The sequence below is a fragment of the Saccopteryx leptura genome, chromosome 3 (genome assembly GCF_036850995.1).
Source record: "Saccopteryx leptura isolate mSacLep1 chromosome 3, mSacLep1_pri_phased_curated, whole genome shotgun sequence".
Taxonomy (NCBI): domain Eukaryota; kingdom Metazoa; phylum Chordata; class Mammalia; order Chiroptera; family Emballonuridae; genus Saccopteryx; species Saccopteryx leptura.
Window position 1 is genome coordinate 256,527,244 of NC_089505.1, and position 21,622 is coordinate 256,548,865.

General features: G+C 39.0%; 1 protein-coding gene across 3 annotated transcripts in view; it reads left to right on the top strand.

Moving 5' to 3' along the window:
• Positions 1-12,772, top strand: part of XPO1 (exportin 1) — a 49,651-nt gene extending 36,879 nt beyond the window's left edge. For all 3 annotated transcript variants that reach the window (XM_066378186.1, XM_066378189.1, XM_066378187.1), the window contains 15 exons: positions 619-777; positions 1,412-1,609; positions 2,727-2,865; positions 3,054-3,235; positions 3,318-3,474; positions 3,560-3,723; positions 4,005-4,139; positions 4,800-4,983; positions 5,266-5,372; positions 6,928-7,122; positions 8,918-9,086; positions 9,859-9,993; positions 10,074-10,233; positions 10,313-10,409; positions 11,722-12,772. In XM_066378186.1, the coding sequence (XP_066234283.1) occupies positions 619-777; positions 1,412-1,609; positions 2,727-2,865; positions 3,054-3,235; positions 3,318-3,474; positions 3,560-3,723; positions 4,005-4,139; positions 4,800-4,983; positions 5,266-5,372; positions 6,928-7,122; positions 8,918-9,086; positions 9,859-9,993; positions 10,074-10,233; positions 10,313-10,409; positions 11,722-11,868 (2,328 nt within the window). In that variant the 3' untranslated portion in view covers positions 11,869-12,772. The remainder of the gene's footprint in view (positions 1-618; positions 778-1,411; positions 1,610-2,726; positions 2,866-3,053; positions 3,236-3,317; positions 3,475-3,559; positions 3,724-4,004; positions 4,140-4,799; positions 4,984-5,265; positions 5,373-6,927; positions 7,123-8,917; positions 9,087-9,858; positions 9,994-10,073; positions 10,234-10,312; positions 10,410-11,721) is intronic.
• Positions 12,773-21,622: the final 8,850 nt, after the last annotated feature.

A 21,622-nucleotide genomic window follows, 5' to 3' on the forward strand; every position in this document is an offset into this window, starting at 1 on the left:
TGTGTAAGGCAACATTTAAAAAAAGGCAAGGTCCTGGCTGGTTGGCTCAGTGGTAGAGTGTTGGACCGACGTGTGGAAGTCCCAGGCTGGATTCCCCGCCAGGTCACACAGGAGAAGCACCCATCTGCTTCTCCACCCCTCCCCCTCTCCTTCCTCTCTCTCTCTTGCCCTCCTGCAGCCAAGGCTCCATTGGAGCAAAAAGTGGCCTGGGCACTGAGGCGCTAGAATGGCTCCAGTTGCAATGGAGCAATGGCCCAGATGGGCAGAGCATCACCCCCTAGTGGGCTTGCTAGGTGGATCCCGGTTGGGCACATGCAGGAGTCTGTCTCTCTGCCTCCATACCTCTCACTTAATAAAATTAATTAAAATTTAAAAAGGCAAGTGTATGTTTTTGTTTCTATAAATTGGTTATCAAACATTTTAAATTAATAAAAGTAACGAACTAATTTTATTTGGTGGGGAGAAAGAACTCAATCTTAGGGGTCAACGAGCAAGAATAAAACTAATCAAAGGGTTAGCTAATATTAGTATGAAAGGGAGTTGGAATCTTGGGGCTTAACTGTAGTGTCTATAGTTGGTTGTTTTATATGCAGACTAACTGTCTATTTAAACTTGCAGATGCTTCCTTTAAATACCAATATTCGACTTGCATACTCAAATGGAAAAGATGATGAGCAGAACTTTATTCAAAATCTCAGTTTGTTTCTCTGCACCTTTCTTAAGGAACATGGTCAACTTATAGAAAAAAGACTCAATCTCAGGGAAACACTCATAGAGGTAGGCTTTGTGCAGTCATTGGCTTTTGAAATTCTTCTTTACATAATAATTTTATGACTTAAATTACTACAGGGTATACAGACATATAATTCCTAAGATGTAGTCTGACAACCTTAAAAATTTAGGTGTATCCAGTTTCAAGTGTACAGTTCATCAGTGCCAAAAATATGATGCACCCATTGAAACAGTTAACTCATTCTTTTATTACCCCTATTCCTAACAGCCATTTTATTTGCTCTTTATGGAGTGACCTATTTTAAACCTTTTATATAAATGGAATCACAATGTGTGGTCTTTTGTATTTGGTTGTTTTCACTTACCATGTTTTCAAGGTTTATCCATGTTATAGCATGTCGCAGTACTTGATTCTTTATTATGGTTGAATAATATTCCTTTGTGTGGCTATATCACAGTTGGTGTGCCCGTTCCTCAGTTGATGGACATTTGGATTGTTGACCTTTTTGCTTTTGTTACCAACAAACGCAAGGTTTTGAAGTATTCTAGGACATGTTAGAAGAAAGTAGAATTTGCGCCTAGAGAAAATTTAGTCTACTGCATGAATAAGAAATCCTCAAAGTTGTGTAAAATAAAACATAAATTTTTATTATTTTAATAGTTTTGATCATCTTTGTAGGCCCTTCATTATATGTTGTTGGTGTCAGAAGTGGAAGAGACGGAAATCTTTAAGATTTGTCTTGAGTACTGGAATCATTTGGTAGCTGAACTCTATAGAGAGAGCCCATTCTCTACATCTGCCTCTCCGATACTATCTCTAAGTCAACATTTTGATATTCCTCCTAGGAGACAGCTATATTTGCCCTTGTTATCCAAGGTACAGTAACAGTAAAGTAGGTGGTTAAGTGCTCTTACTGTGGCTTACTGTGATTTTGAGAACTAAGTGCAAGTATTGGTTTTTATTTTTGCCTAATTTATCCAAATAAATGAGGTACAAAAAGAATCCAACTTCTTCATGCGTGTTGAAAACCAGAACATGCCTGACCTGTGGTGGCGCAGTGGGTAAAGCATCGACCTGGAATGCTGAGGTCGCTGGTTCAAAACCCTGGGCTTGCCTGGTTAAGGCACATAGGGAGTTGATGCTTTCTGCTTCTCTCTCTCTCTCTCTCCTTCTCTCCTCTCTCTAAAATGAATAAATAAAATCTAAAGAAAAAGAAAACCAAAACATAAAATGGATTGGTATGTAAAGCTGTTTCTGAAAAGTGTCCTTTTACAATCAGCGCCAATAGCATCTGTGAGTTTATTACAAATGTGAATTAAGAATCCACCTATCTACTAAATCATCTCTGGATGAGACTCTGGAAATTTTACAGTAGATTTTTATTCATGAGAAAGCTTGAGAACCAAAGTTACAGAATTACATTTTAAATATGTCCATTCTTTTATTTATTTATTTTAAGTAATAGGAAGGGAAATAGACTCCTGCATGCATGCTGACTGGGATCCACCCAGACTGGGCCATTGCTCCAATCAATTCTAATCAACAGAGCTATTTTTAGCAAGCCTGAGGCTGACAATGTTTGGATCATCTGAGCTATTCTCAGCATCCAAGCCAACACTTGAACCAATTAAGCCACTGGCTGCGGGGGATGGGAGAGAAACACATGGTCACCTCCCATGTGTGCCCTGACCAGGGATTGAACCTGGGACCCCCATATACTGGGCCGATGCTCTGTCCACTGTGCCAGCTGGCTTCTTTCTCTTCCCCGCTCACAGCCAGTGGCTCAGTTGGTTTGGTTATTGGTCCAGGGCACTGAGGCTAGCTTAGTTGATTCGAGCATTGGCCCCAGACTGGACTTATTTTTGGACCCTGGTCGGGGTGCATGTGGAAGTCTGTCTATCTCTTCTCACTTAAAAAAGTGCATGTACCTTAATTTTTTGTCACTGTATTTGATGTGGTTAATTTCAAAGATTTTTTTCTTACTGTTGAATAGGTTCGTTTATTGATGGTTAGTCGTATGGCTAAACCAGAAGAAGTATTGGTTGTAGAAAATGATCAGGGAGAAGTTGTAAGGGAATTCATGAAGGATACAGATTCCATAAATTTGTATAAAAATATGAGAGAAACGTTAGGTAAGTTAATAAATAGTATTTAATTTTTATATTTGTGGTTCTCTATTCTGGGATGGAAATATTTTAGGAAATATACGCTTAGTTTCTGAATCTGTTAATAGGCAATTTATTAATGTGTTGCTCTCAGTAAAAATTTTTTTGCCTTTAAGTTTTGCATTTGAAACTTCTGGAACTTTTTTCCTTTGTAGTTTATCTTACTCATCTGGATTATGTAGATACAGAAAGAATAATGACTGAGAAGCTTCACAATCAAGTGAATGGTACAGAGTGGTCATGGAAAAATTTAAATACATTGTGTTGGGCAATAGGCTCCATTAGTGGAGCAATGCATGAAGAGGATGAAAAACGATTTCTTGTTACTGTTATAAAGGTATGCACGTGATATGTATGGGCTGGAGTCATTGGATACCTGTGTTTTATTGTAAGTTACTGAAATTTGTGTTATTTTACAGGATCTATTAGGATTATGTGAACAGAAAAGAGGCAAAGATAATAAAGCTATCATTGCATCAAATATTATGTACATAGTAGGTCAATATCCAAGATTTTTAAGAGCTCACTGGAAATTTTTGAAGACTGTAGTTAACAAGTTGTTTGAATTCATGCATGGTAAATCCTCTTTATTTAATAAAAATTGTTTATTGTTGTTGAACAAAAAAATTTCTTCAAACTTTAAAATTTTTTGTTTTGGTAGAGACCCATGATGGAGTTCAAGACATGGCTTGTGACACTTTCATTAAAATAGCTCAGAAATGCCGCAGGCATTTTGTTCAGGTTCAGGTTGGAGAAGTAATGCCATTTATTGATGAGATTTTGAACAACATTAACACTATAATTTGTGATCTTCAACCTCAACAGGTATGTGAGGTCTCTGTTTTTTCACAAAGTAACTACTGTTTTAGTCAGACTTTATTAATAGGAATAGAAAGAATGCCACTATTACAGTAGTTTCAGTTCAAGTATCTCTGTGGTTAAGTTTTCATAGTGAAGCAGAAATTCAAACTAAGTTTGTTAGGCTGTTTTCCTATCTAAAATAAATTATTTTAGACAATAAAATTAGTTTTAGTACATTATGAATTGGTTGTGTGTGGTTTTCCTTATTATGATGCATAAAAGTAGAATGTCTACCTTTAACATAGGTCCATACATTTTATGAAGCTGTGGGATACATGATTGGTGCACAAACAGACCAGACAGTACAAGAACATTTGATAGAAAAATACATGCTGCTTCCCAATCAAGTTTGGGATAGCATAATCCAGCAGGCAACCAAAGTAAGTTATATTACTTTTTGTAAAAGTTCTAGTAGAATGTTAGAAGACTATGTTATTTATAAAAGTAGTGAATGACATACCTTTGACACATGTACCTGATTCTTGAGTGCTTTTATCTGTGCTTTTACGTTTGTTTTTTTAACGTGAGTGGAGGGGAGATAGACTCCTGCATGCGCCCCAAGCAGGATCCACCCAGCAATCCTGTTTTGGACCAGTGTTTTTAAGTACTGAGCTATTTTTAGCACCTGAGGCTGATGCACTCCAATGGAGAAGCTATCCTCAGCACTCAGGGCTGAGGCTTAAACCAGTCAAGCCAGTGGCTGGGGGAAGGGGGTGGAGTGAGAAGTAAATGGTTAAGTCTCCTATGTGCCCTGACCAGGAATTGAACCCAGGATGTCTGTATGCCAAGCTGACGCTCTATCCACTGAGCAACCAGCTAGGGCCAATACTTTTTAAAAATACAGTATATTTGTATTTTGCTTTGCTGGGAAATTGGGAATATTTCACTCTAATCTTAGTCGTGGGTATTAGTAAGAGTCTTCTGTGTTAAACCATTTGGAAATATAAATGTGATTATGAATTTAGAATAAGGTACTAATAATGTTTTTTGCTTTAGAAGGATAATTCTCACGTGATAAATGAATGCATTTCCTCTTGCAGAATGTGGATATCCTTAAAGATCCTGAAACAGTCAAGCAGCTTGGTAGCATATTGAAAACAAATGTGAGAGCCTGCAAAGCTGTTGGACACCCCTTTGTAATTCAGCTTGGGAGAATTTACTTAGATATGCTTAATGTATACAAGTGCCTCAGTGAAAATATTTCTGCAGCTATCCAAGCTAATGGTAAGTGATTTTGAGTTCTTATTGAATGTTGTATAGGATCAGTTCCACATTCACTGCCTTAGTGTAAACATTCAGTAGTTCTCAAAGATTTTAAATAAACCTTCCAGTTATCTCTAGACCATGTTTCAATCAGCTGCATGCCTCTTCTCTTATAAAATTAATCTTTTTTTTCAATAAACTTAATCATTGGGCTTTTAATGGTAAATAATATTGGAAGCACATGTAATTACCAATATAGAATTTTAGTTGTCAAGTTGGATTCCACTTGATTGTATTTTTTAGGTGAGATGGTTACAAAGCAACCGTTGATTAGAAGTATGCGAACAGTAAAAAGGGAAACTTTAAAGTTAATATCTGGTTGGGTGAGCCGGTCCAATGATCCACAGATGGTAAGTGAGATGTGCTTTTTGTGCTGCATTCTTTGGAGTATGCTTTATTTATGATGTATGCCTTTGGCTAACTTAAATGTAACAAGAGTAGAGAGGATTGGGTTATATTTATGTTTTCATGTATAGATAGTGTTCAGATGGAATTTTTGTGTGTGCATCATGTGTTACCATGTTGCCAGTTTGCCTCTTCCGTAAAAGTGCTTTCGCAGTTGAATGTTTGAAAGTCTCTTTTATTGCTTTTAGTTTTAAATTATTTCCAGAAAGGAACATAGTGTTCAGAAACTGGAACTTCATGTATGTACCTCAACTGGCAAAAATATAAATTATTTTTAGTTACTGTAATACTTTTCCATTATCTTGGTCCTTGGAACATTACAAAAAATCCTATCCTGTTAACATTCATATGTGGAAATAATGGTTGACAATTGTGCTTTTATAATTTTGAAATTTCAGTATTGTTCCTATTTGATAAGGAACTGTGTCTTCAGGAAATTTGTTTGGTAAACATTTGTGGAATTCTCAAGGTATAAGATTTAAACATGCATTGTGAGAGAGAACTGTATTTTAAACTAGGAAGTATAAAAGTAGGATGAATTGAAGGAATTGTGTAGGTCATAATTTACAATGGCTTGGGCAAATTTCAAGTGTATCAGTGGTGATAATAACAAAGGTGGCATCGTTTTATTTTACAGCTAAGATTTAGAAAGATTTGGGGCCGTAAATTCAGAGATGCTCAAAAACACTTCATGTGTTTACTTCAAGAGCACATACACTCAAACACTTCATTCAGATTCAGTTTGTAGGGAAATAATTATTTGAATCATTCTCCAGAGTAAAATTGAGAACCTGTTCTGTAGATACCAAGTGGGTAAAATTAGAAAAATAATTTTGTGCGTATCCTTCACATCTTACTAGACCTCTTTGCATAGTAGACGCTACCAACACCAGTAATCTTCAGTTAACAAAACAGATGTATTTATTGTACATGCGTTAATAGAGAACCTTTGAAAACATAGTAATCAAACCTTAATATGACTGTTTATTTAGTGTTAACAAAACACCTCACACACAGTCTTTCTGGTGCAATTCAATTCTATTTCCCTTCATGAGAAGTGATGGCTCTTCTTTTTGTTCATTAAATTGAGTAGATTTCTACATTTGGTTAGGTATAAGTACCTTGGTTTTTCTAGGTGTTACTCATTAAAGAAACTGATACAATCTTGGTTAGGAGGACTTTTCTTTCCTGTAAAGTCACCCATTCTACATATACAGTACCTACAATCCTGATTGTGCCACAGTTAACTTGGAGCCAGTCAACTGGTTTGGCACTTTCATTTCCTTAAAAATTTGGATTACACTATGTTCCTGGCCCTTTTCAGCCTATATTGCTTTTTGGTTTCTTTTGATAAAATGTTTTAGTGTATGAGAAACCTTTTCAAAGCATTTGGATTTCAGTTTACAGTAGATCAACCTTAACGACAACAGTGCCCTAGCTTTTTATAACAGTGACCAAATGCATAGAGGAAAACTTTAAAAGTTTTTTTTTTCTAAACAGGTAGCTGAAAATTTTGTTCCTCCTCTGTTGGATGCAGTTCTCATTGACTATCAGAGAAATGTACCAGCTGCAAGAGAACCAGAAGTGCTTAGTACAATGGCTATTATTGTCAACAAGTTGGGAGGACATATAACAGCTGAAATACCTCAGATATTTGATGCAGTTTTTGAATGCACATTGAATATGATAAATAAGGTAATGCGATTTACATTTCATTTATAAAATGGGAAAATCTGTAGGATACTCTTATAACACTTGAAAGTATAAATCATGCCTGACCAGTTGATGGTGCAGTAGATAGAGCGTTGGACTGGGACACAGAGGACCTAGGTTTGAAACCCGGAGGTCGCTGGCTTGAGCATGCGGTCTCACACTGCTGTAGGGCCTCCCCACCAGTTAAGGCACATAAATACAAAGCAATCAATGAATAGCTGAGGTGCAGCAATGAATAATTAATGCCTCTTATCTCTCTCCCTTCCTGTCTGTCCCTCTCTCTGTCACCAAAAAAAAAAAAAAAAAAAAAAGCATAAATCATATCAATGAGTGCTGCATAATTTTTAGTTTCTGAAGTTAAGTGTTTGAACTTCTGGATCACAGAGATGCTTGTTTTTCTTTTTAAATTTCATACAAAAATATCTTAATAGCCCTAGTCAGGTAGCTTGATTGAATCCACATCCCATTGCACCATGGTTGTGTGTTCAATCCCTGGTCAGGACACATAAAGAAATCAATCAACGAATTCATGATGAGTGGAACAAAAAATTAATCTCTCTTTCCTTCCCTCCCTCTCCTTTCTTCTTTTTCTAATATCCATATAATATATATATATATTTTAAATCTTGCCTGACCTGTGGTAGCACAATGGATGAAACTTGGACCTGGAATGCTGAGGTAACTGGTTCAGGCCCCAGGCTTGCCGGGTTAAGGCACATATGAAAGTTGGTGATTCCTGCGTCTACTCCAACCCCCATATCTATCTATCTATCTCTTTCTCTCTCTCTCTCTCTCTCTTTCTCTCTTTCTCTTCTGTTTGAAAAGAATAAATGAAATCTTGAGAGACAAGGACAGACAGGAAGGGAGAGAGATAAACATTAATTCTTTATTGCAGTGCCTTAGTTATTCATTGATTGCTTTTTCATTTGTGCCTTGACTGGGGGCTTCAGCTGAGTCAGCAGTGACCCCTTGCTCAAGCCAGTAACCCTGGGCTTCAAGCCAGCAACCATAGGATTATATCTGTGAGCCCACGCTTGCATGGGTGAAAACTTGCTGCATTTTAGGTGTTAATGATTTAGTTGTATTAATTTGTTTAAATAAAAAGGCAGGTCTACATTTTTATTTATAAAATTATAATACGTGCTTATAAAGCATGGGGAAATATGTTCATTAATCAAGAAAAATTCTGGTTTAAGTGTACAAATTTACATAGTAGCTAACAGTTTTTCTAATCTATATAATAGTCCTCAAAGTCACTAAAGTGATAGTAATAGTCTCAGTTGCTAGAAAATGTGATGTTCTAGGCCCTGGCCATCTGGCTCAGTGGATATAGAGCATTGGCTTGCCACTTGGATATTTCGGGTTTGACCCCCAGTTTGGTTGGGCACACATGAGAAGTGACCATCTTCTTCTCTTCTCCCTCTCCCCCTTCTCTCTCTCTCTTCCCCTCTTGTAGACAGTGTCTTGATTGGTTTGAGCGTTGGCCCAGATGGGGGTTCCTGGGTGCATCCCGGTCAAGGGGCATGTGGGAGTCTGTCTCTATCTCCCCTCCTCTCACTTAAAAAGAAAGAAATAGAAATATGGGCGTTTTGATGACTTCCTTTATAATGTGACCTTGGATTTCCTCATTTCTGTAATTCATTTAATAGTTGTTAATTTGATCTTTCATGAAAAGCAAAATTTTTTGTCTTTGCATTTGTTTTTTAGGTGGCCATACATCTTATGGGTTCCACTAATACAATTTAAACTTTGTTTTGTTTCCAATATTTATTTTAAGGACTTTGAAGAATATCCTGAACACAGAACAAACTTTTTCTTACTACTTCAGGCTGTCAATTCTCATTGTTTCCCAGCATTTCTGGCTATTCCACCTGCACAATTTAAACTTGTTTTGGATTCCATTATTTGGGCTTTCAAACATACTATGAGGAATGTTGCAGATACAGGTAAATGCATAGAAATGATGTCCTTTTATTTCCTTACCAATCTATAAACTGTGTATACTAACAGGTCGATGTATAGTTTATAGTTGTGGACAGTTAAGTATCACTTCCCTTGTGTAATGGTTTCAATTGCATATATACGTCTGAGGAAGTCCTAAAAGAAGTTGGACAGACATAGTCCATATGCAGGATTAGTTATGGGGAGATGGGAATAAAATTTAAGGTAGGGAGAGCATAACTATTTATATTTTTTAAGTGTTTAAGAAAGCAGGCATTTCCCTGGCTGGTTGACCTAGTGGTAGAGTGTTGGCCCACCATGTGGAAGTCCTGGGTTCAATTCCTGGTCAGGGCACACAGGAGAAGTGACCATCTGCTTCTCCACCCTCTCTATGCACGCATGCGCTTATGGCCATGGCTCAAATGGTTCCAACAAGTTGGTCCCGGGCACTGAGGATGGCTTCATGGCCTCGCTTCAGGCACCGAAATAGCTCAGTTGCTGAGCGCCCCAAACAGGGTTTGCCGGATGGATCCCGGTCAGGATGTATACAGGAGTCTGTCTCTGCCTCTGCCTCCCTGACTCTCACTAAGTGTAAAAAGGGGGGGGGGGGGGCAGGCATTGATTCTAGTTGAACTCCCATTACTGACACAAGGTAATTTAAGCAAGTAGTCATTAGCTAAAAAGAGGGAGAATGGGTTTTGAATCAGAATAATTTATTGGTAAAATGCTATATGAATGCTGTCAGTCTGTAATTTGTCAGTTTTCTGTGTATTTCAGGCTTACAGATCCTTTTTACACTCTTACAAAATGTTGGGCAAGAAGAAGCTGCAGCTCAGAGTTTTTATCAAACATATTTTTGTGATATTCTTCAACATATCTTTTCTGTTGTGACAGACACCTCACATACTGCTGGTAAGAATTTAGAGTTATAAAGATGTTAAGTGTTCTAGTTCTTAAATCTTAGAGTTAATAATGTTCTTTTTATCCAACAGGTTTGACAATGCATGCATCAATACTTGCATATATGTTTAATTTGGTTGAAGAAGGAAAAATAAGTACACCATTAAATCCTGGGAATCCAGTTAACAACCAAATGTTTATTCAGGAATATGTGGCTAATCTCCTTAAGTCTGCATTCCCTCATCTACAAGAGTAAATATATATATACTTTTTAATAAACAAAGTTTTCATTTAAAAAATGTGATGACTAAGTCACTGTTTTGATTTGCAGTGCTCAAGTAAAGCTCTTTGTGACAGGGCTTTTCAGCTTAAATCAAGATATTCCTGCTTTCAAGGAACATCTTAGGGATTTCCTAGTACAAATAAAGGTATGTGTTTTATTTGCTTTTGCAGAAACATTAAAACTAAACATGATTTTTTAAGTGTTGTGTGATAGAATTAATTACTTTATTTGTATTGTAAAGTAAGTGGGCTTTTAAAATAATGTACATTCTTACTAATTTGATACAGATTACAGACTGAAAAACTAATGACTAGGAAGAGGATAGGTTTGAAATACTGGTTTTGGAAACTTGTTATTAAAATAATTCATTTTAGATCATTTAATTGTCTATTACAGTAGTGTGATTGACTCCCACAGATATTTTTAAGGAATACAGTGAGGAGAAACGCGTCCATCTGCTTCTCTACCCTTTCCCCTCTTCCTCCCTCCCTCCCTCCCCCTCTCTCTCTCTCTCTCTCTCTCTCTCTCTCTCTCTCTCTCTCTCTCTCTTCCCCCCCCCCCCACGCACGCACTCGCACACACCCCACCCCACCCCACCCACCTTCCCGTAGCCATAGCTCAATTGAAGTGAGTTGGCCCCGGGCACAGAGGATGGCTCCAGTTGCAATGGAGCAAGGGCCCAATTTGGTCAGAGCATCTCCCCCCAATGGGCTTGTTGGGCTCACTCAGGGCATATGCAAGTCTGTTTCTCTGCCTCCCCTCCTCTCACTGGATTAAAAATTTTAAAAAGAATTCATTGGTGGGCCTGACCTCTGGTGGTGCAGTGAATTAAGCATCGACCTGGAACACTGAGGTCGCCGGTTCAAAACCCTGGGCTTGCCTGGTCAAGGCACATATGGGAGTTGATGCTTCCTGCTCCTCCCCTTCTCTCTCTCTCTGTCTCTCTTCTCTAAAATGAATAAATAAATAAATAATTTAAAAAAAAAAAAGAATTCATTGGTCATGCCTTGGCTGGGATAGCTCAGTTGGTTAAAACATCATTCCGAGGTGCAAAGCTTGCTGTTTTAATCCCCTCAGGGCACATGCAGGAACAGATGTTCCTATCTCTCTACTTCTCTCCCTTCCTCACTCTAAAAATCAATAAAATAAACATTTTTTAAAAATAATTAATTGGTCATCAAATATTCAGGGGGTTTTGCCCTCCAAAATACAAGTTGTTTAGACAAAATACCAGCTAAGAGTAAAATGGCTTCATGCCTGCCCTGTGGTGGTACAGTAGATAAAGCATCAATCTTTGGTTTTTAATTCAGCCACATCATACTAAATTTAAACCCAGTCAATTGATGGAAACATTATATCCCTGTGTAAACAGGAGTGTTCTTACCTGCACTGTTTTCCTCAAAGACTACTCATTTTTCATAATATTACGTTGACCTTTCAACTATCTGTGTTCACAGGAGTTTGCAGGTGAAGATACATCTGACCTGTTTTTGGAAGAAAGAGAAACAGCCCTTCGACAGGCCCAGGAAGAGAAACATAAACTTCAAGTGTCTGTCCCTGGCATCCTTAATCCACATGAAATTCCAGAAGAAATGTGTGATTAAAATCAGAAGTCATGCTGGGTTTCTTTTCTCTCTCTCTGCAACTATTGTCAGCAGAAGAAAACAGCATCTGGATATTTGTCGACCAAAATGATGCCAATTTGTAAATTAAAATGTCACCTAGTGGCCCTTTTTCTTATGTGTTTTTTGTATAAGAAATTTTCTGTGAAATACCTTCCATTGTTTAAGCTTTTGTTTTGGTCATCTATATTTAGTTTGCATGAAGTTGAAAATTAAGGCATTTTTTAAAAATTCTACTTCATGCCCATTTTGTGGCTGGGTTGGGGGGCGGAGGCAAATTTGATTTGAACATATACTTGTAAATTTAATGCAAAATTAATACATTTTTTTTTCCTGTAAACGATACCAATTTTTAATTAGTGGAGCATTTTCTTTCTAGCCTGTATTTCAGTCTAGAAGAAAAATAATGAGTAAAACAAATTGCATTGTTAAAAGAATTATAGTGCTGCGTTGTCTAAAGTTAGCACCTCTTGGACTGAATCGTTTGTCTAGACTATACATGTATTACAAGTCTGTATGGCAAGTTTGCAGCAAGATCATGTGCATATCATCCCATTGTAAAGCGACTTCAAAAATATGTGAACACAGTTAGTTATTTTTACACAGTTCTTTTTGTTTTTGTGTGTGTGTGCTGTCGCTTGTCGACAACAGCTTTTTGTTTTCCTCAATGAGGAGTGTTGCTCATTTGTGAGCCTTCATTAACTCGAAGTGAAATGGTTAAAAATATTTATCCTGTTAGAATAGACTGCATCTTTTTAACAACTCATTAAAAAACAAACAACAAAACTGGCTTTTGAGATGACTTATACTAATTTACATTGTTTACCAAGCTGTAGTGCTTTAAGAACACTACTTAAAAAAGCAAAATAAACTTGGTTTACATTTATTTTCTCTTTATTGCCTCAAAATTCTTATTAATGAAAGTGGTCATTTGTGTTAAGGTACTAACATTTTTAAATGATGTGAAATCTGTTGACATACAGATATTTTCAAAGTAGCCTGATCAGGTGGTGGTGCAGTGGATAGAGTGTCTGACTCGGTCCTGGGAGGACCCAGGTTCAAAACCCTGAGGTCTTCTGCTCCTCCCTCCCTTCTCTCTCTCTCTGTCTCCTCTCTCTAAAATTAATAAATAAAATCTAAAAACAAATAAAAATAAAAAGCCTGACCTGCATTGGCACAGTGGACAAAAGCATCAACCTGGAACACTGAGGTCACCGGTTCGAAACCCTGGACTTTCTTGGTCAAGGCACATGTGGGAGTTGAGTTGATGCTTTCTGCTCCTTCCCTTCTCTCTCTCTCTGTCTCCTCTCTCTAAAATGAATAAAATCTAAAAACAAAACCCTGAGGTCACTGGCTTCAGTGCTGTGTCATTGGCTTGAGCAAGGAGTCACTCGCTCTGCTGTAGCCCCCAAACCCCCGCCCCATCAAGGCACATAGGAGAAAGCAGTCAGTGAACAACTAAGGTGTTGCAATGAAGAATGGATGCTTCTCATCTCTCCCTATCTGTCCCTTTCAGTCTCTTATCACACATGCACACACAAAAATCAAATTTTTCCAAAGTAACTCGAGTAAAAGCAGTTGGTGTAAAGTATATTCAAGCCCTGGCTGGTTTGCTCAGTGGTAGAGTGTCAGCCTGGTGTGCAGGAGTCCCAGGTTCAATTCCCTGCCAGGGCACACAGGAGAAGCGCCCATCTGCTTCTCCACCCCTCCCCCTCTCCTTCCTCTCTGTCTCTCTTCCCCTCCTGCAGCCAAGGCTCCATTGGAGCAAAGTTGGCCCGGGCGCTGAGGATGGCTCTGTAACCTCTGCCTCCGAAGCTAGAATGGCCCTAGTTGCAACAGAGCAACGCCCCCTGGTGGGCATGCCGGGTGGATCCCAGGCGGGCGCATGTGGGAGTCAACCAGTTTCCAGCTTCGAAAAAATGCAAAAAAAAAAAGTATATTCAGATACATTCTGTTACCAAGAAACATCTTTTATTTGACACATTTTACCTTTTATTTGTGATTAAAGTGTCCTCTTGTTAAGGAGATCAGTGTAACTGATAATCCAGGTATAAGAAGCTACTAGAGATATTCTTGGTTGAGTTATAAAATGTAACCTTCAGAAAAGTCTTGGTAGAAGAACCTGACCAGGCGGTGGCGCAGTAGATACAGCAACGGACTGGGATGTGGAAGGACCCAGGTTCAAGACCTCGAGGTCACCAACTTGAGCACAGGCTAATCTGGTTTGAGCTTGGACCCAAGGTCACTGGCTTGAGCAAGGGGTTACTAGGTCTGCTGTAGCTCCCTGGTCAAGGCACATGAGAAAGCAATCAACGAACAACTAAGCTGCCACAACGAAGAACTGATGCTTCTCATCTCCCTTTCTGTCTGTCCCTCTCTCTGTCAATATTATTTTTTAAAATTTTAAAGTGGTAGAAGAGATGAAATGTGTAGAGAGCTTATAAAACATGGAAAAGGGGTAGAGCAAAGGGAAGAGGAAAATGGAACCAGCTGGATTGGACCAATTTCCACAGGATAAATTAATCTAAAAAGTGGACTAAAGCCTAAGCATTCAAAAGTGCTTCATGATAGTGGAGATTGAGCAATTTTGGATAATTGCTGTATTTATTTCAACAGTGATCATGGGTAATATTCTTCCTACAGCAGCATTGGCTTTGATAAATTTGGGATGTTGTAAGAAACTAAGCTGTGGTTTGGGAATGGGGATAGTACACTTTAAAAGGCGAAAGATTAATGTGATCTGAAGAGAAACCAGAGTGTAGTACACTTTAAATTAGAACTTATTGTCAACTGGGGGTTTGAGCACTGCCAGGAGTAGAGTTACAACTTAAAACTATAATTATAGCTATGAGCAAAAAGAATCGCTTCAATATTTAAAATGTGTAAATTGGACACATTAAGGCTAATTCATAGATTGAACTAGAAACATTGGATTTAAGTGGTTTTATTTAAAGTGGATCACATCAAAGGTGTATTCTATTCCATAGTTCAATCCCTTGTGTGAAGATTTTGTGGAAATACTGAGCAAAAAGATTTAACCAAAACTAGAGAAAATAGTGACAGCAACTTAGATGGGCAATTTCTTGCTTAATTGAATGTTAGAAGGATAACCATGATTCCTTATTTTATTTTCCAAGTGGCAAATATTGTAACCATATAAGGGAGCTGCCCATAAACTGAAAAAGGTACCAAATGCCAAGCAATGCCAGTTTTATTCATGAAAAATTAATATGTAGGACATTAATTGTATTTCAAACACACAACCAATTCATGCATTTGCAAGACAAGTATGTAGTTAGTTGGCAGTGTTCTCATTTTTTTATTTTATTTATTGATTGATTTTTTTTTTTTTTTAGAGAGAGAGGAGTGAGAGAGACAGAGAGAGAGAGAGAAGGTGGGGAGGAGCAGGAAGCATCAACTCCCATATGTGCCTTGACCAGGCAAGCCCAAGGTTTCAAACCGGCAACCTCAGTGTTCCAGGTCGACGCTTTATCCCACTGCGCCACCACAGGTCAGGCCAGTGTTCTCATTTTTAATTTTTACTAAATTTATTGAGGTGACTAGTTAATAAAATTATTCGTATATTGTATAGTGTGTTCACCACTCCAGTTTGGGTCTTCTTCCATCACCATTTATCTCTACTTTACCTTCTACTTACTCCTACCCCCTTTTTCCTCTGGTAATCACCACACTGTTGTCTGTCTGAGGTCTTTGTAAGTTTATTTTGTTCATTACATTCCACATACGAGTGAAATTATATTTTCTTTCTCTCACTGGCTTATTTCATAGCATAATACTCCAGGTCCATCTGTGCTGTTGCAAAAGGTAAGATTTTTCTTTTTTACAGTTTTTTTTCATTGTGTAATGGTACCACAGGTATTTTGGGGTTTGTTTTTTTTTCTTTTGGTGATAGAGACAAGCAGAGAGTGGGACAGATAAGGGACAGACAGAAAGGGAGAGAGATGAGGAAGGAGCATCAATTCTTCGTTTCAGCACCTTAGTTGTTCATTGATTGCTTTCTCATGTGTGCCTTGACTGGAGGTCTGTAATGGGATCAGTGACACTTTGCTCAAGCAAGCAACCTTGGTTTCAAGCCTGCAACCTTGGGTTTTCAAACCTGAGTCCTCATCCCAGCCTGGTGCTCTATCAACTGCGCCACCTCCTGGTCAGGCTAAATATCAGATTATTAACCCCTTGTAAAATGTATTGGCAAATACATTTCCCATTCAGTGGGTTATCTTTTCATATTTATTGTCTAGTTGACTGTGCAAAACTTTTTTTTTTAGATTTTATTTATTCAATTTTACAGAGAGGAGACAGACAAAAGGAGGAGCAGAAAGCACCAACTCCCATATGTGCCTTGACTAGGCAAGCTCAGGGTATTGAACCAGTAACCTCAGCATTCCAAGTCAGTGCTTTACCCATTGTGCCACCAAAGGTCAGGCCATGCAAAACATTTTTAGTTTGATGTAGTTCCAGTTTATTTTTTCTTTTGTTTCCTTGTCCAGTGAGATATAATAGAAAAAATATCACTATGAGAAATGTCCAAGATTTTACTGCTTATATTTTCTTCTGGGATTTTTATTGTTTTGAGTCTAACATTTAAGTCTTTAATCCATATTGAGTTTATTGTTGCATATAGTGTATAAAAGTGCTCTAGTTTCATTTTTCAGCCTATATATGCCCAATATTCCCATTACCATTTATTGACCAAGTATGAATTTAGTCTTCACAGGCTGTTCCTTCCCCATTTGAATCTAATCTCTTATTGTAGCCTTACCTAAATGCAGGTATTCCATGGTTTGATGGCAACAGATAGGCAAGGCTGGAGTTTAAAAAAAAATACATTATTAAATGTAGAGAATAACTAATTGGTCTGATTTAGTCATTTATGTATTAGATTTTCCTCTCAAGTTAGCAGCAGAATTCATCTTGTAACAATGTAAAGACAAATCTTTATGGGAAAGAGTTTCACAAAAATTGGTCGCATAAGTCTGCATTGACTGCCTCACTCACTTGGTTGGAACATTGTACCAATATCCCAAGGTTGCGGTTTAACCCTTGGTCTGGGCACATACAGGAATCAATGAATTGAATGCAGGAGTAAGTAGAACACATTGATGTTTCTCTCAAAAAGAAAAAAAAATTAAATGGTCACGTAAGTTAGTGAACTGGTTTTGGTGCTGGATTTAAGATCATAGATAAAAGGTCTGGATTATAATTATAGAAAATATGTTTAATTCCTATTTATAAATCACTTAGTAATTAAATACTATGGTAAAGTTTCTCACTCTCTTGTGCTTTCCATCTTTGATGATACATTCTAGGTTAATTTGGAAAAATAATTCTGTAATATACCTCATCCATATTGCAGGTTTCCATTTTTTTTGTTTCTTTGTTTTGCGACAGAGACAGAGGGTCAGATAGGGATAGACAGGAAGGGAGAGAGATGAGAAGTATCAATTCTTTTTTTTTTTAATGTATCTTTTTTTAATTATTTTTTAGTTATTCATTTTAGAGAGAGAAAGAAAGAAAGAGAGAGAGAGAAAGAGAGAAAGAGAGAGAGAGAGAAAGAGAGAAAAAGAGAAAGGAAGAAAGGAAGAAAGAAAGAAAAGGAAAAAGGAAAGAAAGGAAAGAAAGAAAGAGAAAGAAAGAAAGAAAATGAAAAGAAAGGAAAGAAAGAAAGAAGAAAGGAAGAAAAGAAAGGAAGAAAGGAAGGAAAGAAAGAAAGAAAGGAAAGGAAGAAAAGAAAGAAGAAAGAAAGAGAGAGAAAGAAAGAAAGAGAGAAAGAAAGAAAGAGAAAGAAAGAAAGGAAGGAAGAAAGAAAGGAAAGAAAGGAAAGGAAAAAAGAAAGAAAGGAAAGAAAGAAAGAGAGAGAGAAAGAAAGGAAGGAAGGAAAGGAAAGGAAAAAAGAAAGAAAGAAAGGAAAGAAAGAAAAGGAAAGAAGAAAGGAAGGAAGAAAGAAGGAAAGAAAGAAAGAAAGGAAAGGGAAAAAGAAAGAAAGGACAGAAGGAAGGAAGGAAAGAAAGAAAGAAAGAAAAGAAAGAAAGAAAAGAAGGAAGGAAAGAAAGAAAGAAAGAAAGAAAGAAAGAAAGAAAGAAAGAAAGAAAGAAAGAAAGAAAGAAAAGAAAGAAGGAAGGAAGGAAGGAAGGAAGGAAGGAAGGAAGGAAGGAAGGAAGGAAGGAAGGAAGGAAGGAAGGAAGGAAGGAAGGAAGGAAGGAAGGAAAGAAGGAAGGAAGGAAAGAAAGGAAGGAAGAAAGAGAAAGAAAGAAGGAAAGGAAGGAAGGGAGGGAGGGAGGGAGGGAGGGAGGAAGGAAGGAGAGAGGAGCAGGAAGCATCAACTCCCATATGTACCTTGACTGGGCAAGCCCAGGGTTTAGAACCAGCAACCTCAGCATTCCATGTTGATGCTTTATCCACTGCGCCAACACAGGTCAGGCGAGAAGTATCAATTCTTCATTGCAGCTCCTTAGTCTCCTTAGTTCATTGATTACTTTCTCATATGTGCCCTTACTGGGGAGCTACAGCAAACTGAGTCACCGTTTGCTTGAGCCAGCGACCTTAGGCTCAAACTGGTGAGCCTTGCTCAAACTAGATGAGCCTTCCATCAAGCTGGCGACCTCAGGGTCTCAAACCTGAGTCTTCTGCGTCCCAGTCCAACGCTCTATCCACTGCGCCACCGCCTGGTTCAGGCTCCCTAAAAGTTTTGGGGGATTTTTTGTTGTTGTTGTTTGTTGTTGTTTTACACACAGAGAGAGAGGGATAGATAGGGACGGACAGACAGACAGGAACGAAGAGATATGAGAAGCATCAATTATTAGTTTTTCGTTGCGACACTTTAGTTGTTCATTGATTGCTTTCTCATATGTGCCTTGACTGCGGGCCTTCAGCAGACCGAGTAACCCCTTGCTCGAGCCAGCGACCTTGGGTCCAAACTGGTGAGGTTTTTTGCTCAAACCAGATGAGCCCGCGCTCAAGCTGGAGCAGTCAGGGTCTCGAACCTGGGTCCTGCACATCCCAGTCTGACACTCTATCCACTGCACCACCACCTGGTCAGGCTCCCTAACAGTTTTTTTGTTTGTTTGTTTTGTTTGTATTTTTCTGAAGCTGGAAAAAGGAGGCAGTCAGACAGACTCCCGCACGCGCCTGACCGGGATCCACCCGGCACGTCCACCAGGAGGCGATGCTCTGCCGCAACCAGAGCAACGCCCCGGATGGGCAGAGCATCGCCCCCTGGTGGACGTGCCGGGTGGATCCCGGTCGGGTGCATGCGGGAGTCTGTCTGGCTGCCTCCCTATTTCCAACTTCAGAAAAATACAAAAAAAAAAAAAAATTTATTCTGAGCCCTGGCTAGGCTGGTTGGAGTGTCATCCCAATACACTAAGCTCGTGGTTTCAATTCCAGGTCAGGGCACATAAAAGGATCAACCCATGAATGCATAAATGAGTGGAACAACAGATTGTTTCTCTCTCTCTCTCTCTCTCTCTCTCTCTCTCTCTCTCTCCCCCCCCTACCTCTTTCTTTCTCTGAAGATTCAATGAATTTAAAATGTTTTTATAAATTGGAATTTCATTCTGGGGGCTGTAGGGAATAATAGTATAATAGCTTACAATATGGTTTTATATTTAAGAGAACATTATCAGAAATGAATGTCTTAACATGGTTTTGGCTTCGACTTGGAACGCTGAGATCGCCAGTTTGAAACCCTGGGCTTGCCTGGTCAAGGCACATATGGTAGTTGATGCTTCCTGCTCCTCCCCCTTCTCTCTCTCTAAAATGAATAAATAAAGCCTTAAAAAAAAAAAGATAATTTTGGCTTCATGTAACAAACGTAAGAACAGTGACACATATAGTTTATTTTGTGCTCGTTATCAGTGAAGTCAAAAGTTGACAGATACAGAACTTGCAGCTTTATGATATCACCAGAGTTATGGCGGTTTAGGAACTTTTTCTATCCCTAGCACCTGGATTCCACTCCAAAGTCAAATATGGCTCCAGGAATTTCAGCCCTAAATCTGCATTCTAGACAGCAGGGTGGAAGAAACCTTCCCTTTGTGAGATTTCAAAGTCCCGGAAACTCAGAGCACTGTACAGTATTTCTCCATAGCTCCACCCAAAAAGAGAAACTGAAATACAGTTTTAAGACTGGGTACATTACTGTTCTGAATAAAATTGGCGCTCTATTAGGCTGAGAGTGAATTGAAGAAACTGGTAGTCTCTACCTCAATTTCAACAAAAATATGAAGATAAAGGACGAAAGGTAGTTGATGCTAATGAAATTGCTGTGTTAGTGGCAGCAGCCTTTGTCACTGTTCGAGATTCAAAAAAAGAATCTATACAGGGTGACAGACAAGAAACATTTACTCCTGTCTGTGTCACTAATTTCTGTCTATATATAGTTACTTCCAGACAGTAGAATTAGAAATAAAATCTTTCATTTTCTCTTTTTTTTTAAATTTATTGACTGATTTAAAGAGATAGTCAAAGAGGGAGGGAGGGAGGGAGGGCGGGAGGGAGAGAGAGACTGAAATGGATTGGGACAATGTTCTAACGGCCAGTTGAGCTATCTGGCCAGGGTTAATTGCTATGTGTGTGTGTGTCCTTAAAAACTACTTAAATTAGGCCTGACCTGTGGTGGCACAGTAGATAAAGCGTCGACCTGTAAATGCTGAGGTCGCCGGTTTGAAACCCTGAGCTTGCCTGCTCAAGGCACACATATGGGAGTTGATGCTTCCAGCTCCTCCCCACCTTCTCTCTCTCTCTCCTCTCTCTCTCTCTCCCTTTCTCTCTCCTCTCTAAAATGAATAAATAAAATTTAAAAAAAAAAAGAAGAACTGTTTAAAAAAAAAACCTACTTAAATTAATAACTTAGGCCTGACCATGCGGTGGCGCAGTGGATAGAGCGTTGGACTGGGATGCAGAGGACCCAGGTTCGAGACCCCGAGGTCGCCAGCTTGAGCATGGGCTCATCTGGTTTGAGCATGGCTCACCAGCTTCAGTCCAAGGTCACTGGCTCCAGCAAGAGGTTACTCAGTCTGCTGAAGGCCCACGGTCAAGGCACATATGAGAAAGCAATCAATGAACAACTAAGGTGTCACAACAACAACAACAAAAAACCCTGATGATTGATGCTTCTCATCTCTCTCTGTTTCTGTCTGTCTGTCCTTATCTATCCCTCTCTCTGACTTTCTCTCTGTCTCTGTAAAAAAAATAAAAAAATAATAATAATAATAATTTTAAAAAATTAATAACTTAGGGAAAAGTTACAGAGTTTGAGGGGAAAGAGCCAAGACTAATGGTTAGGAAAGTGTATATTTGAAACCTGTTATTTCCATTGTGGGACAAGTCTTGCAAAAATGCAGAATATAAAATCCCCGAGTCGCCCTGGCCGGTTGGCTCAACGGTAGAGCATCGGCCTAGCGTGTGGAGGACCCGGGTTCGATTCCCGGCCAGGGCACACAGGAGAAGCGCCCATTTGCTTCTCCACCCCTCCGCCGCACTTTCCTCTCTGTCTCTCTTTTCCCCTCCTGCAGCCAAGGCTCCATTGGAGCAAAGATGGCCTGGGCGCTGGGGATGGCTCTGTGGCCTCTGCCTCAGGCGCTAGAGTAGCTCTGGTCGCAACATGGCGACACTCAGGATGGGCAGAGCATCGCCCCCTGGTGGGCAGAGCGTTGCCCCATGATGGGCGTGCTGGGTGGATCCCGGTCGGGCGCATGCGGGAGTCTGTCTGACTGTC